This window comes from Dendrobates tinctorius, unplaced genomic scaffold (assembly GCF_039654945.1).
Source record: "Dendrobates tinctorius isolate UK_male_01 unplaced genomic scaffold, ASM3965494v1 ptg000257l, whole genome shotgun sequence".
Lineage (NCBI taxonomy): Eukaryota > Metazoa > Chordata > Amphibia > Anura > Dendrobatidae > Dendrobates > Dendrobates tinctorius.
In genome coordinates this window covers 876,377-890,724 of record NW_027361924.1, presented here as the reverse complement: position 1 = coordinate 890,724, position 14,348 = coordinate 876,377, and the positions used below count along the sequence as shown (strand labels likewise).

At 47.9% G+C, this 14,348-nt stretch overlaps 1 protein-coding gene and 1 long non-coding RNA gene across 2 annotated transcripts in view; one reads left to right on the top strand and one right to left on the bottom strand.

Moving 5' to 3' along the window:
- HS3ST6 (heparan sulfate-glucosamine 3-sulfotransferase 6) overlaps positions 1-2,109 on the bottom strand; it is a 48,575-nt gene extending 46,466 nt beyond the window's left edge. Inside the window, exon 1 of the mRNA XM_073558423.1 lies at positions 1,376-2,109. Within this exon, the coding sequence (XP_073414524.1) occupies positions 1,376-2,109 (734 nt within the window). The remainder of the gene's footprint in view (positions 1-1,375) is intronic.
- Positions 2,110-2,169: 60 nt separating this feature from the next.
- Positions 2,170-14,348, top strand: part of LOC141069107 (uncharacterized) — a 28,711-nt gene continuing 16,532 nt past the window's right edge. The window contains exons 1-3 of the long non-coding RNA XR_012226516.1: positions 2,170-2,284; positions 9,279-9,328; positions 9,413-9,463. This is a non-coding gene — a long non-coding RNA (uncharacterized lncRNA). The remainder of the gene's footprint in view (positions 2,285-9,278; positions 9,329-9,412; positions 9,464-14,348) is intronic.

Here is a 14,348-nt window from a genome sequence, read left to right as displayed (position 1 = left end):
TTCCATGTTTGGTATGGGGGGCACGGTAGATCGGTACGGCGTATGTAAGGCTATGGGTGCACGGTGGATTGGTACGACGTATGTAAGGTTATGGGGGGCACGGTAGATCGGTACGGTGTATGTAAGGTTATGGGGGCACGGTAGATCGGTACGGCGTATGTAAGGTTATGGGGGGCACGGTGGATTGGTACGACGTATGTAAGGTTATGGGGGCACGGTGGATTGGTACGACGTATGTAATGTTATCGGGGCACGGTAGATCGGTACGGTGTATGTAAGGTTATGGGGGGCACGGTAGATCGGTACAGCGTATGTAAGGTTATGGGGGGCACGGTAGATCGGTACGGCGTATGTAAGGTTATGGGGGGCACGGTAGATGGGTATGGCGTATGTGAGGTTATGGGGGGCACGGTAGATGGGTACGGCGTATGTAAGGTTATGGGGGGCACGGTAGATCGGTACAACGTATGTAAGGTTATGGGGGGCACGGTAGATGGGTACGGCGTATGTGAGGTTATGGGGGGCACGGTAGATGGGTATGGCTATGTGAGGTTATGGGGGGCACGGTAGATCGGTACGGCGTATGTGAGGTTATGGGGGGCACGGTAGATGGGTACGGCGTATGTGAGGTTATGGGGGGCACGGTAGATGGGTATGGCTATGTAAGGTTATGGGGGGCACGGTAGATCGGTACAACGTATGTAAGGTTATGGGGGGCACGGTAGATGGGTACGGCGTATGTGAGGTTATGGGGGCACGGTAGATGGGTATGGCTATGTGAGGTTATGGGGGGCATGGTAGATCGGTACGGCTTATGTGAGGTTATGGGGGACACGGTAGATGGGTACGGCGTATGTGAGGTTATGGGGGGCACGGTAGATGGGTACGGCGTATGTGAGGTTATGGGGGGCACGGTAGATGGGTACGGCTTATGTGAGGTTATGGGGGACACGGTAGATGGGTACGGCTTATGTGAGGTTATGGGGGGCACGGTAGATCGGTACGGCGTATGTGAGGTTATGGGGGGCACGGTAGATCGGTACGAGTCCCGTATGTAAGGATGGGTTGCTGGTACACCTGGCACCAATTTTTCAATTCCCTACAACTTGCCATGTGCCATTTTCTCTGGCTTCTCCCATTGCATTGATGTGTTATAAGAAGCCGCTGACATGTTGCACGAGCCCTAAATTTGCCCTTTATTACATTGGCCCCCATTGTTCAGCACCTTCTATACACATCACTCACCGTACACCTGCACCCTGGGGTTTTCTGCTGATCAGCACCTTCCAGTGTGACAGGGCATGCTGAGAGTTGTAGTTCTGCTACAGGTGGAGAGCCAGACAGTGTCATGCACAGATTGTGTAGCTTTACCTACCTGTACCACTCCAGACCCTTGTCATAGCACCTGTCAAAAAAGTGGGGTTCCGCCCCCAGCGCCCTAACATCTGGGTGTATCCTTAGGAATTCCAGCAGAGCCCGGGTGCCCCCTTTCTTCACCCCCACAATGATCGCTTGGGGGAACTTTTTGCTCCCAACATTGCTGTGCACTGACATGGCGCTGGGGCTGTGGGTCAGTCTGTGGTGGGAGGAGGCCACTAATGCCCCTGTGCCAGTGTGCGCCCCCTCCTCGGTGCCAGGTGGAGTCCGTGCAGTGCTCAAAGTGGCTAAAAGTGCAGCTTTAGGGCCCCGCGTGTCCTCCTCAGGGGCCCCTGTGTCCTCCTCTGGCTCCTCAGGGCCCCGTGTGTCCTCCTCAGGGGCCCCTCTGTCCTCCTGTGGCTCCTCAGGGGCCCGTGTGTCCTCCTCAGGTGCCCCTCTGTCCTCCTGTGGCTCCTCAGGGGCCCGTGTGTCCCCCTGTGGCTCCTCGGAGCGCAGCAGCTCCCCGGCACCGCTGACCCAGGGCTCCACAGACGCAGCGCGCCCGGGCGCAACCGACTGCGCGGAGCGCAAAGACCCGACGCTCATCTGCGACTCACAGCACGAGCCGCTCAGGCAGTAGAAGAAGACGGTGAAGAGGCAGATCATAGTCAGCAGCACGGAGACCTTGGGCTGAGCCCTCAGTGGCCCCAGGTGCCCAGGAAGCAGCCGGCAGGTTAGGGTGCCACATCCCATGAGTGGGGCTGGGGGCCGGGGATGGCGCACATGGCACAGCGCCCGCAGCCCCTGAGGAGAGATCCCGGGCAGGACGCAGCTCACATCCTAAACTTCCCCAGCCGGCAGCAGGAAAGACGCGACATCCCCGGGAGGAGGCGGGATCCCGGCTGTGTGCGGCGGCGGCTCCGTGCAGGTGAGTGACGGAGGACTCCCCCCAGTGTATGTGCAGCCGGGGCAGGAGGAGGGTCGGGGCAGAGAGCCCGTGTGCGCCCCTCCTCAGTGCAGGAGAGAGCTGCACCCCCGTCATCACCCTCACCATCCTCCTGGGAGTAGTAGTGCTCCAGATCTCAGGCAGGAGGACTGTGGAGTCACAGGATGGAGCCAGGGCTTGTTCTAAAAGTCATTCTACGCCTCACCTTCCAGCCTTCTCATCATCTGTCTCATAACTCTGTCCGATCTGCTTAGCTACATCTATAGCATCTATTCATGTCTAATTCCATTCATCTATATTCTACGTATAAGTAATTCCATCTATCTGTATATTGATCAATACGTGAAAATCCACTGGGTGCAGCACAGGAAAAAATAGTGAGAAATACTTATGGAATGGCCCAAGGAAGATTCACACTCATCTCAAGCAGAAGTGTAATGCCACCATGTTATGCTGTGCTGCATCCAGTGGATTTTTTTGTCTGGATGGTTTGATCATTGTCAGGGAGACTTTATCTATCTATTATCTATCTATCTATCTATCATCTAACTATCTATTATCTATATCTAACTATCTATCTATCTATCTATCTATCTCATCTATCTATTATCTATCATCTATCTATCTCATCTATCTATTATCTATCATCTATCTATCATCTATCCATCTATTATCTATCATCTATCTATCATCTATCCATCTATTATCTATCTATTATCTATCTATCTATCTATTATCTATATCTAACTATCTGTCTATCATCTATCCATTATCTATCTATCTAATCTATCTATTATCTATCATCTATGTATCTATCTATCATAGAATCATAGAATGGTAAAGTTGGAAGGGACCTCCTGGGCCATCTGGTCCAACCCCCTGCTCAAAGCAGGATTCGCTAAATCATCCCAGTCAGATGTCTGTCCAGCCTCTGTTTGAAGACTTCCATTGAAGGAGAACTCACCACTTCTCGTGGCAGCCTGTTCCACTCATTGATCACTTTGTCAAAAAGTTTTTTCTAATATCTAATCTGTGTCTCCTCCCATTCAGTTTCATCCCATTGCTTCTAGTCTTTCCTTGAGCAAATGAGAATAAAGTTGATCCTTCTACAATGTGACAGCCCTTTAGATATTTGTAGACAACTATTAAGTCTCCTCTCAGTCTTCTCTTTTGCAAACTAAACATTCCCAAATCCTGCAACCTTTCCTCATAAGACAGGGTTTGCAGATCGGTCACCATTCTGGTCGCTCTTTTCTGAACTTGCTGCAGTTTGTTGATGTCTTTTTTAAAATGTGGCGCCCAAAACTGGACACAATATTCCAGATGAGGTCTGACCAAAGAGGAGTAGAGGGCAATAATGACTTCACGTGATCTAGACTGTATGCTTCTGTTAATACATCCTAGAATTGCATTTGCCTTTTTTGCTGCTGCATCACACTGTTGACTCATATTCAGTCTGTGATCTATTAGTATACCCAAGTCTTTTTCACATGTGCTGTTGCTTAGCCCTATTCCTCCCATTCTGTATATGCGTTTTTCATTTTTATTGCCCAGATGTAGTACTTTGCATTTTTCCTTGTTAAAAACCATTCTGTTAGTTGCTGCCCACTTCTCCAGTTTATTTATACCATTTTGAATCCTCTCTCTCTCTTCTCTAGTATTAGCTATCCCTCCTAGCTTTGTGTCATCAGCAAATTTAATCAGTTTACCCTCAATTCCTTCATCTAAATCGATGACATCTATCTATTATCTATCCCTCTATCTATCTATTATCTATCCATCTATCATCTATCTATTATCTATCTATCATTTATCTATCATCTACCTATCATCTATCTATCATCTATCTAGCTATCGATTATCTATCTATTTCAAATAACAAAGCCAAGAAGCCAGCGCTGCCCATGGTCAGCACACAGCACATAAACTGCCCCTGCACATATTAGTTTCTAACTGTACTTTAAAATGAGACCTTTAGCAGACGATTGATCAATTCTTTGAGCCTCCCCGCCACATCACGGCATTCTGACATGGGGCAGTCCTACTCTACGTCTTTTATATATTCGCTGTGCCATTACGGCCTCCTAAATGTATTAAAAGCTTCCATGGTTGCTGGTTTGGCCGTGTGGAGGTCAGATCTGATATGTCCGGATGTCCATGTCCGGACCTGGTCAGCCTTTATCTGCGCTCGCCCTTCTGGCACCATGGGAGTGATTCAGAAAGGCTTCAGGTATATTTTGCATTTTATACAGTCTTGCTTTTAATACATTTAGGAGGCTGTAATGGCACAGCGAATATGAAAAACGTAGAGTAGGACTGCCCCACGTGAGAATGCCTGGCGTAGCGGCTCAAAGAATCGATCAATTGTTTGCTAAATGTCTCATTTTAAAGTACAGTTAGAAACCAATATGTGCAGGGGCGTAGCACCCACGGTTGCAGGGGTCGCAGCTGCGACAGGGCCCCTGAGCGCCCTGACTGGCATATGGAGCCCGATGAGCAGAGGGGGTATGCATCGGGCCCCAGCAGCGGGGCAGGCTGGGCAGGAGGGGGGGTCAGAGAGGCACCATGTCAGTGCCGACTTCCCCTGCCGCCGCATTGAACTATACTGGCGTCTATGACAGTTCAAAGCAATGATGGAGGAGAGAGCGTCAGCTGACGCTCCCTCGCCCATCATTCCCCGCTCTCTCTTACACAGCGGGTGCGCGATGACGTCATCACACATTGTGTACCAGGCAGAGCAGGGCCCGGGAGCTGCGCGGGTACGAGGAGAAGGTGAGGAGAGGGGTTTTTTTTTCTAAATCAGTGTGAGTACTGGACTGTGGGGCAATTGTCGGGGGGGGGGGCTGTATACCATGAGGTGCTGTTCTGTATACCATGTGATACTGTGCTATATACCATGTGGTGCTGTGCTATATACTATGCGGCTGTGTTATATACCATGCGGGGTACATTATATTCTGTGGGGTAGGCTGTGTTATATAATATGGGGGGGGGGGGCGACATTATATTCTATGGTGTAGCAAGTCAGACACTTGCCCTCCGCTCCGTTCATTCTCTATGTGGGGGTGGAGTTATGAGAGCGGTGGGGCTGTGGACAGTTCGGGGGATGGAGCCTGCGCTAGTCTCAAGGGGGCCCCCAAAATTTTGCCAGTATGGGGCCCCGAAATTCCTAGTGGCAGCCCGGGGTGAAGGGGGGGGCATTTGAAAGTTTGCACCGGGGCCCATAACTTTGTAGTTACGCCACTAAATATGTGCATATGCACTTTGTGTGCTGACCATAGGCAGCACTGGCTTCTTGGCTTTTTTATTTATCTATCATCTATTATCTATTTATTTAATGGTTCTATATAAGTAAAATAAATAAAATAAATTTATCTGTCTATTATCTATTAACTATTATCTATCTATCTATCATCTATTAAATGTCTATTATCTATTTATTATCTATCATCTATCTATTATCTATCTATTAAATATCTATTAAATATCTATCTATTTATCATCTATCTATTATCTATCTATTATCTATCTGTCTATTATCTATCTATCTATCTATCATCTATTATCTATCTATCTATCTGTCTATTATCTATTATCTATCTATCATCTATCTATTATCTATCTATTATCTTTCTATTATCTATCTATTAACTATCTATCAAACATCTATCTATCCATCATCTACCTGTCTATTATCTATCTGTTATATGTCTATTATCTATCTATCTATCTATCTATCTATCTATCTATCTATCTATCTATCTATCCATTTCACTCACATCTATCTGTTTATCTTTAAACTATTTATCATAGGGAAACCCCTTTCAATTCTTATAGTTGTGGAGATAAGGAAGGGATGCAACCAAACCAGCAATACAACAGACTCCACCCCAGACCTGACCCCACGGAGGATAACTCTGAAACCTCACTCACTTTCTGATACATTTTGACATGTTAACTTTTACAGCATCATGTCATACATAAGTCAAAAAGAAATGACATGTCATTGTGATGGGGGGTGGAAGGGAAGATAATCTGATAATTGACCTCAGTGATACAGTCAAACCATTCTGTGCAGAACTGCAGGTCACAAAAAGCTCTGAAGGGTCATATATCACAAGGAACACTACCAGTCATGTAATTTGGGCTATAGGTTGATACATTCATAGACAATACCATGTTAGTCATTTAGTGGGGTGTGTGTAATTTTCCTGGTGGTTAACAAGGGTTAACTGATGATGGTCTATAGGGTATACCTTTTATTTAATATATTTATTTAATCTAGATAAATCCCAAATTACATTTAGGTACTCCCTATAGCCTTCCGCAGAGCTATATAGTCCAGTGTCAAAATTCAGTCTGCTTATAGCCACCACTAGGGGGAGCTCATTGCATAAGTATGTATACATCTCCCAGTAATCCAATATGCAGTGAGCTCCCCCTGGTGGCAGCAAAAAGAACTTTATCGTAGTGATTTCCTGAAGGGCGCAGAGATTTGGCATTAAGTTATCTTTTAATATTATTTTGTGGCCCAGCATCACCACATTTTTTCTAAGTTTGCAACTTTATAAAATACTTATATTTTAAATTACTCATCTTTTCTAAATAATCTGCTTCCTCTCAGTGAATGAAGGCATGCTTGTTTAATAGACCTAAAACTGCTCATAGCTGAGGGTTTGCTACAATTGTATCCAAGCTAAGCAAATCGTTTGGGGGCAGCTAAATACACCAGAAGTACAAATCTCCAGTCTTGATAGTTTGTTGCAATGAGTATCAGTCTGGAGTCTAGACTGTCTAACACACAGAGGAATGGCTGCTGCCGCCAGAGCTTACACTCTAACCCCGTATAGTCCTACTGTTATGTTTAGGCAGCTGCTTACCTGTAGAGTACGAAGGCAGCGGGACCCTATACTTAGCCCCCGGTACATTCCTCTCCAGTCCTTTCTCCTACTCGTGATTCGGCATTTGTTGGGGTCTTTATATCCAACCTAGAAGGTCACTTCATACTGGCGACAGTGTCAGAAACCTGAATTTGTGGGATCTGCACCTGTTGATGCCGGGACTATGGGAAGAATGCTGACTCCATAAAATGTAATAATGCTGCCGGAGCCCACAGCTCGTCACAACACGACTGTTTACTGCAGGGTGGGCGTCCCTGTGCTGTCCTGCTATGATGGGACTTGTAGTACTTAGTATTGATAGTAATGACAAGGTAGCAGAATTCATCACTTAGCTTTCCCAAGGTAAGAGATGGGAAGGATTGTGTGGGATGCTCTTATTTAGCTTTTTCACATATATTGTTCAATGTTGATCACTTCTTCTTTTTTGGCCTTCCTGAAACTAGCTTCTGCATGTAAATTGAATAGTCATGGTGACATGACGCAGCCTTGTCTGACGCCCCGCTCTACTTTGAACCATTCCGTGCCGCCGTGTTCCGTACGGACTGTTGCTTCTCGGTCGATGTAAAGTTTCCTAATGAGGCTGATCAGATGGTTCGACACACCATATCCTTCATGGTATTCCAAAGTTTCTGGTGTTCAACACAGTTGAAAGCTTTGCTGTAGTCGAAGAAGCAAAGATAGATCTCCTTTTCCATTCGCCATCTAATGTTAGCAATCACATCTCTTGTTCCTCTGCCTTTTCTGAATCGTGCTTGTTCCTCTGGCAGCTCTTTGTCAAAGTTAGGCTGTAAGTGTCTTTGTGGGATCTTCACTAATATTTAGCTGGCATGAGGTCTGAGCGCCTTAGGGCAGAGTCACACTGCCGTATTTCTCCTGCGATAATCGCATCGCAAGGCACGGACTGGCCGACACCTCTCCTGACTTCAGCATGATGGATTACTATACAGCTGTCAAGCTCAGGTCAGGAGAGCAGACAGCCAGTGCGAGTTTTACAACTCTCGGATGAAAAATACTGCAGTGTGTCTCTGCCCTTAGTCTGATAGTTTCCACATTACTGATCTGCAAATGATGAAAAAATTGCATCAAAATTTTCAAAACATCTCAATTCATTCAGTCTGGAGTCTGAGCCTCGTACAGAAATCCTGGCACTTTCAGCCTCGGCTGCTATCACTTCACTGAGGTTATTACTGGTCGTCTGAGGAAGGCTCTGCCGCTGAATGCAATTGGGCAAATCATCAAGATCCACTGCTGGCAGCTTCTGTGTAATCACCGACCAATGACGTCACAGATGTGCTCGAGGAGAGACAAGTCATGGGAGCAAGTTTAGGCTACTCAGGCTTTTCACAGTAGCATGAGCAACATGCGGCGTGACATTATTGTTCATGGGACACTTTGTAGAAATGGCCACACCGCTGGTTCCACCACCAAATCAATGAAACACTGAGCTGCTGTACATTATGCAACACCTCCCATAATCCCGGGAGAAGGACCGGCGTGATATATGTTCGTGAAGTTCTCTTCATGGCATTGCCCATGTGGTCTCCAGACTAATCTCCGGCTATCATTGCTACCAAGACAAAAATTGGACTCATTTTTGAAGAGGCTAGATCTCCATTCCAGCCTCCATTGCCGTCTTCTTAGATCACTATATATGAACATCCGGATCGTAGCCCAATTCCGTGCAAACGGCTTCTGATAGTATATGTAGACACTGTCTGACGTCTTAGGCTTGGTATGTGATGTCTAAATTCACCCACAGTACAGAATGGATGAATTGTGGACCGCGTGGATTCTCTGTGATGTCCCAGCAGCCGTTATTCTGCCCAACAAGCCCAGGCCGCATGTTGCTCATCCTATTGTCCTGTGTGTCCTAAACATGCTTCCATGGCCTGCAGCATCTCTGGATTTGTCTTCCATCAAGCACATCTGCGATGTCATTGGTCGCTGATGACACAGGCGCTGCCAGCGGCGGATCTTGATGATTTGTCCAAGCGCATTCAGCAGCAGAACAATCCTCGGATGACCATCTTATATTTCAACGCTTTTTAATGAATAAAAACATTGTTTATTTTCAGACCTAGGACTTCTCGCAACTGAGGATTCGCTGCAGTTGTACCCAATCTAGGTAACACTTGACTCCACACAGAAACAATGTAGCAAACAATATGGAAAGTAGAAAGATTTGTCCTGCAGATATTTTTTTTTTCAGCTCACAGAGGATTGTCTAGACTTGAAAACCCAGAAAGGAAGAGCGATGAAGGTAATTAGTCCATTTGCAGCACTCTCCTCTTAATGGACGTCCATATTTTGACCTGGATCTTGCTGTTGTTACTATTTCAGAACCTCAGGAAATGACAATTAATGATTTCTGGTGCAGAACATCATGTATCTCGTTCTAAATCAGAGAAATATCACGCAAGAGCCGACAGAAAGATCAAAAACCGATGCTAATTAGATCTCGGCTCTTGCAGGGGGAGAAGAAAAAGTGAGGCACAGCTCAGCTCTCACTTTCACTGACTTTTTAGGGTTAATGAAATTAAAGGGGTAATGTTTATTGCTGATTCACTCTCAATTTAAAGACCTGGTAATGAGGATTGTGGCTGGGGCAGCAGGCGATCATTCAATCTCTGCGTATATTGGACCACCTATCACCCTAGGGATATTCATATTTTACAATAATACCCACTGCTTGTATAACTGTTCATCCTGATCCACCTGCTGCATGGATCAAATACCAAAGCTATAGCAAGGATTACACAGATCTGTGTTGGTGCTGCAGGGAAAAATGACCACCTCCTGCTGGGTTCCTTCCCAGATGCAGCGGATCGCTGGGTCTTCGAGGATCAGGACTTTGCATGATCAGATTATTGCCCAAAGTGGACAATTCTTTAAAGAAAAAATGGCAGCATTACAAAAAAGTGCTTCTTCTCTTACTTTCCATCTCAGGGTCTGCAGCTTAGAAGCCCAGCAGCCAGGCACACATTCCTCCCTGGTTATTAGTGCCAGTTGCTGGGCCTCATGCTGGCACACTCATTTATTGAACCACAGGCGCCATACTAATACAAATCTGTTCCTTTTCTTTTCTGGGAAGACTGTTTTTGGTGGGATTATAACGAGGCTGCAGGGCTGGGGCACAACATTGGATGCTAGTTACATGGGGTGCGGAGGTAGTACCCAATCCCTAGCACCAAGGAGCCGATAGACCCCTGCACCACATAAGACACCAGTGTTATGAATAATGTATGGTAGGTGGGGGCCTGTTATAGGCTTTGCTTGGGACCCAGGAATTACCTCTTGGTAAGATGAGAAATAAAGGCTGGAGTGTAACACTCTTGAGGCATAAAGCCCCCCATGATAAGTGAAAGGTAAAGTGGGCACATAATAGTTGAGGTCGTCCTGAGGGTGGAAGCGTCAAGGTGGCTGCCCTCTATGTGTAATCTGAAGGGATTGGGACATAATCTGCACATCTCTATTCACAGTCCTGAGTCGTATCATCAATTCCTGCAGTAAGAGGTGCGATCATCTCAGCCAATGGATCCTGCATTATGATATGCGACAGACACGGTCACTGGATCCTGCAGTACAAGATGTGATTGACTCAGCCACAGGAACCGGCAGTAAGAGATGAGATCGACTCAGCCACTGGATCCTGCAGTACAAGATGTGACAGATGCGGTCACTGGATCCTGCAGTACAAGATGCAACTCACTCTGTACTGGATCCTGCGGTACGAGATGTGATCGACTCAGTTACTGGATCCTGCAGTACGAGGTGCGACAGACGCGGTCACTGAATCCTGCAGTACAAGATGCAACTCACTCTGTACTGGATCCTGCAGTACGAGATGTGATCGACTCAGTTACTGGATCCTGCAGTACGAGGTGCGACAGACGTGGTCACTGAATCCTGCAGTACAAGATGCAACTGACTCGGTTACGGGATCCTGCAGTACAAGGTGTGACAGACGTGGTCACTGGATCCTGCAGTACAAGATGCAACTCACTCTGTACTGGATCCTGCAGTACGAGATGGGATCGACTCAGTAACTGGATCCTTCAGTACGAGGTGCGACAGACGCAGTCACTGGATCCTGCAGTACACGATGCAACTCACTCTGTACTGGATCCTGCAGTAGGAGATGTGATCAACTCAGTTACTGGATCCTGCAGTACGAGATGCAACTCAGGCCTCTTTCACACATCAGTTTTTTACAATCAGTCGCAATCCATCAAAGTTTGAAAAAAACGGATCCTGCGCAGATTGTGAAAAACTGATGAGACGGATACAGTTTTTTGACGGATTCGTCGCAGCAGCTGTATGGGTTAAATTAAAGGATCCTCAGTACAAGGTGTGACAGACGCGGTCACTGCATCCTCAGTACAAGGTGTGACAGACGCGGTCACTGGATTCTCAGTACAAGGTGTGACAGACGCGGTCACTGGATTCTCAGTACAAGGTGTGACAGACGTGGTCACTGGATCCTCAGTACATGGTGTGACAGACGCGGTCACTGGATTCTCAGTACAAGGTGTGACAGACGCGGTCACTGGATTCTCAGTACAAGGTGTGACAGACGCGGTCACTGGATCCTCAGTACAAGGTGTGACAGACGCGGTCACTGGATTCTCAGTACAAGGTGTGACAGACGCGGTCACTGGATCCTCAGTACAAGGTGTGACAGACGCGGTCACTGGATTCTCAGTACAAGGTGTGACAGACGCGGTCACTGGATCCTCAGTACAAGGTGTGACAGACGCGGTCACTGGATTCTCAGTACAAGGTGTGACAGACGCGGTCACTGGATCCTCAGTACAAGGTGCGACAGACGCGGTCACTACATCCTCAGTACAAGGTGTGACAGAAGCGGTCACTGCATCCTCAGTACAAGGTGTGACAGACGCGGTCACTGGATCCTCAGTACAAGGTGCGACAGACGCGGTCACTGCATCCTCAGTACAAGGTGCGACAGACGCGGTCACTGCATCCTCAGTACAAGGTGTGACAGACGCGGTCACTGCATCCTCAGTACAAGGTGTGACAGACGCGGTCACTGCATCCTCAGTACAAGGTGTGACAGACGCGGTCACTGCATCCTCAGTACAAGGTGTGACAGACGCGGTCACTGGATCCTCAGTACAAGGTGTGACAGACGCGGTCACTGCATCCTCAGTACAAGGTGTGATAGACGCGGTCACTGCATCCTCAGTACAAGGTGTGACAGACGTGGTCACTGGATCCTCAGTACAAGGTGTGACAGATGTGGTCACTGGATCCTCAGTACATGGTGTGACAGACGCGGTCACTGGATTCTCAGTACAAGGTGTGACAGACGCGGTCACTGGATCCTCAGTACAAGGTGTGACAGACGCGGTCACTGGATTCTCAGTACAAGGTGTGACAGACGCGGTCACTGGATCCTCAGTACAAGGTGTGACAGATGCGGTCACTGCATCCTCAGTACAAGGTGTGACAGACGCGGTCACTGGATTCTCAGTACAAGGTGTGACAGACGCGGTCACTGGATTCTCAGTACAAGGTGTGACAGATGCGGTCACTGCATCCTCAGTACAAGGTGTGACAGACGCGGTCACTGGATTCTCAGTACAAGGTGTGACAGACGCGGTCACTGGATTCTCAGTACAAGGTGTGACAGATGTGGTCACTGGATCCTCAGTACATGGTGTGACAGACGCGGTCACTGGATTCTCAGTACAAGGTGTGACAGACGCGGTCACTGGATTCTCAGTACAAGGTGTGACAGACGCGGTCACTGGATCCTCAGTACAAGGTGTGACAGATGCGGTCACTGCATCCTCAGTACAAGGTGTGACAGACGCGGTCACTGGATTCTCAGTACAAGGTGTGACAGACGCGGTCACTGGATTCTCAGTACAAGGTGTGACAGATGCGGTCACTGCATCCTCAGTACAAGGTGTGACAGACGCGGTCACTGGATTCTCAGTACAAGGTGTGACAGACGCGGTCACTGGATTCTCAGTACAAGGTGTGACAGATGTGGTCACTGGATCCTCAGTACATGGTGTGACAGACGCGGTCACTGGATTCTCAGTACAAGGTGTGACAGACGCGGTCACTGGATTCTCAGTACAAGGTGTGACAGACGCGGTCACTGGATCCTCAGTACAAGGTGTGACAGATGCGGTCACTGCATCCTCAGTACAAGGTGTGACAGACGCGGTCACTGGATTCTCAGTACAAGGTGTGACAGACGCGGTCACTGGATCCTCAGTACAAGGTGCGACAGACGCGGTCACTACATCCTCAGTACAAGGTGTGACAGAAGCGGTCACTGCATCCTCAGTACAAGGTGCGACAGACGCGGTCACTGGATCCTCAGTACAAGGTGCGACAGACGCGGTCACTGCATCCTCAGTACAAGGTGTGACAGACGCGGTCACTGCATCCTCAGTACAAGGTGTGACAGACGCGGTCACTGCATCCTCAGTACAAGGTGTGACAGACGCGGTCACTGCATCCTCAGTACAAGGTGTGACAGACGCGGTCACTGGATCCTCAGTACAAGGTGTGACAGACGCGGTCACTGGATCCTCAGTACAAGGTGTGACAGACGCGGTCACTGGATCCTCAGTACAAGGTGTGACAGACGCGGTCACTGGATCCTTAGTACAAGGTGTGACAGATGCGGTCACTGGATCCTCAGTACAAGGTGTGACAGACGCGGTCACTGGATCCTCAGTACAAGGTGTGACAGACGCGGTCACTGGATCCTCAGTACAAGGTGTGACAGACGCGGTCACTGGATCCTCAGTACAAGGTGTGACAGACACGGTCACTGGATTCTCAGTACAAGGTGTGACAGACGCGGTGCGGTCACTGGATTCTCAGTACAAGGTGTGACAGACGCGGTCACTGGATCCTGAAGTATGAGTTGCGACCGACATAGTGATTGGATCACAGCTCTGATCTCCTCAGATGTGAAAACTCACGTGTTCGGGGGAAGATGGTAGCTCTGGGGGAAGAGACCCCACATCATGTTCATTCCTGGGGTCTCCTCCTCTAATATTCCATTTTGTAGCTTCCTTCCATCACTGATGAAACTAGCATTACCATCCTCAGTAGAAGAGCGGTCTGAGGGTCTTCTTGGTCATCCCTCCATGTCATAT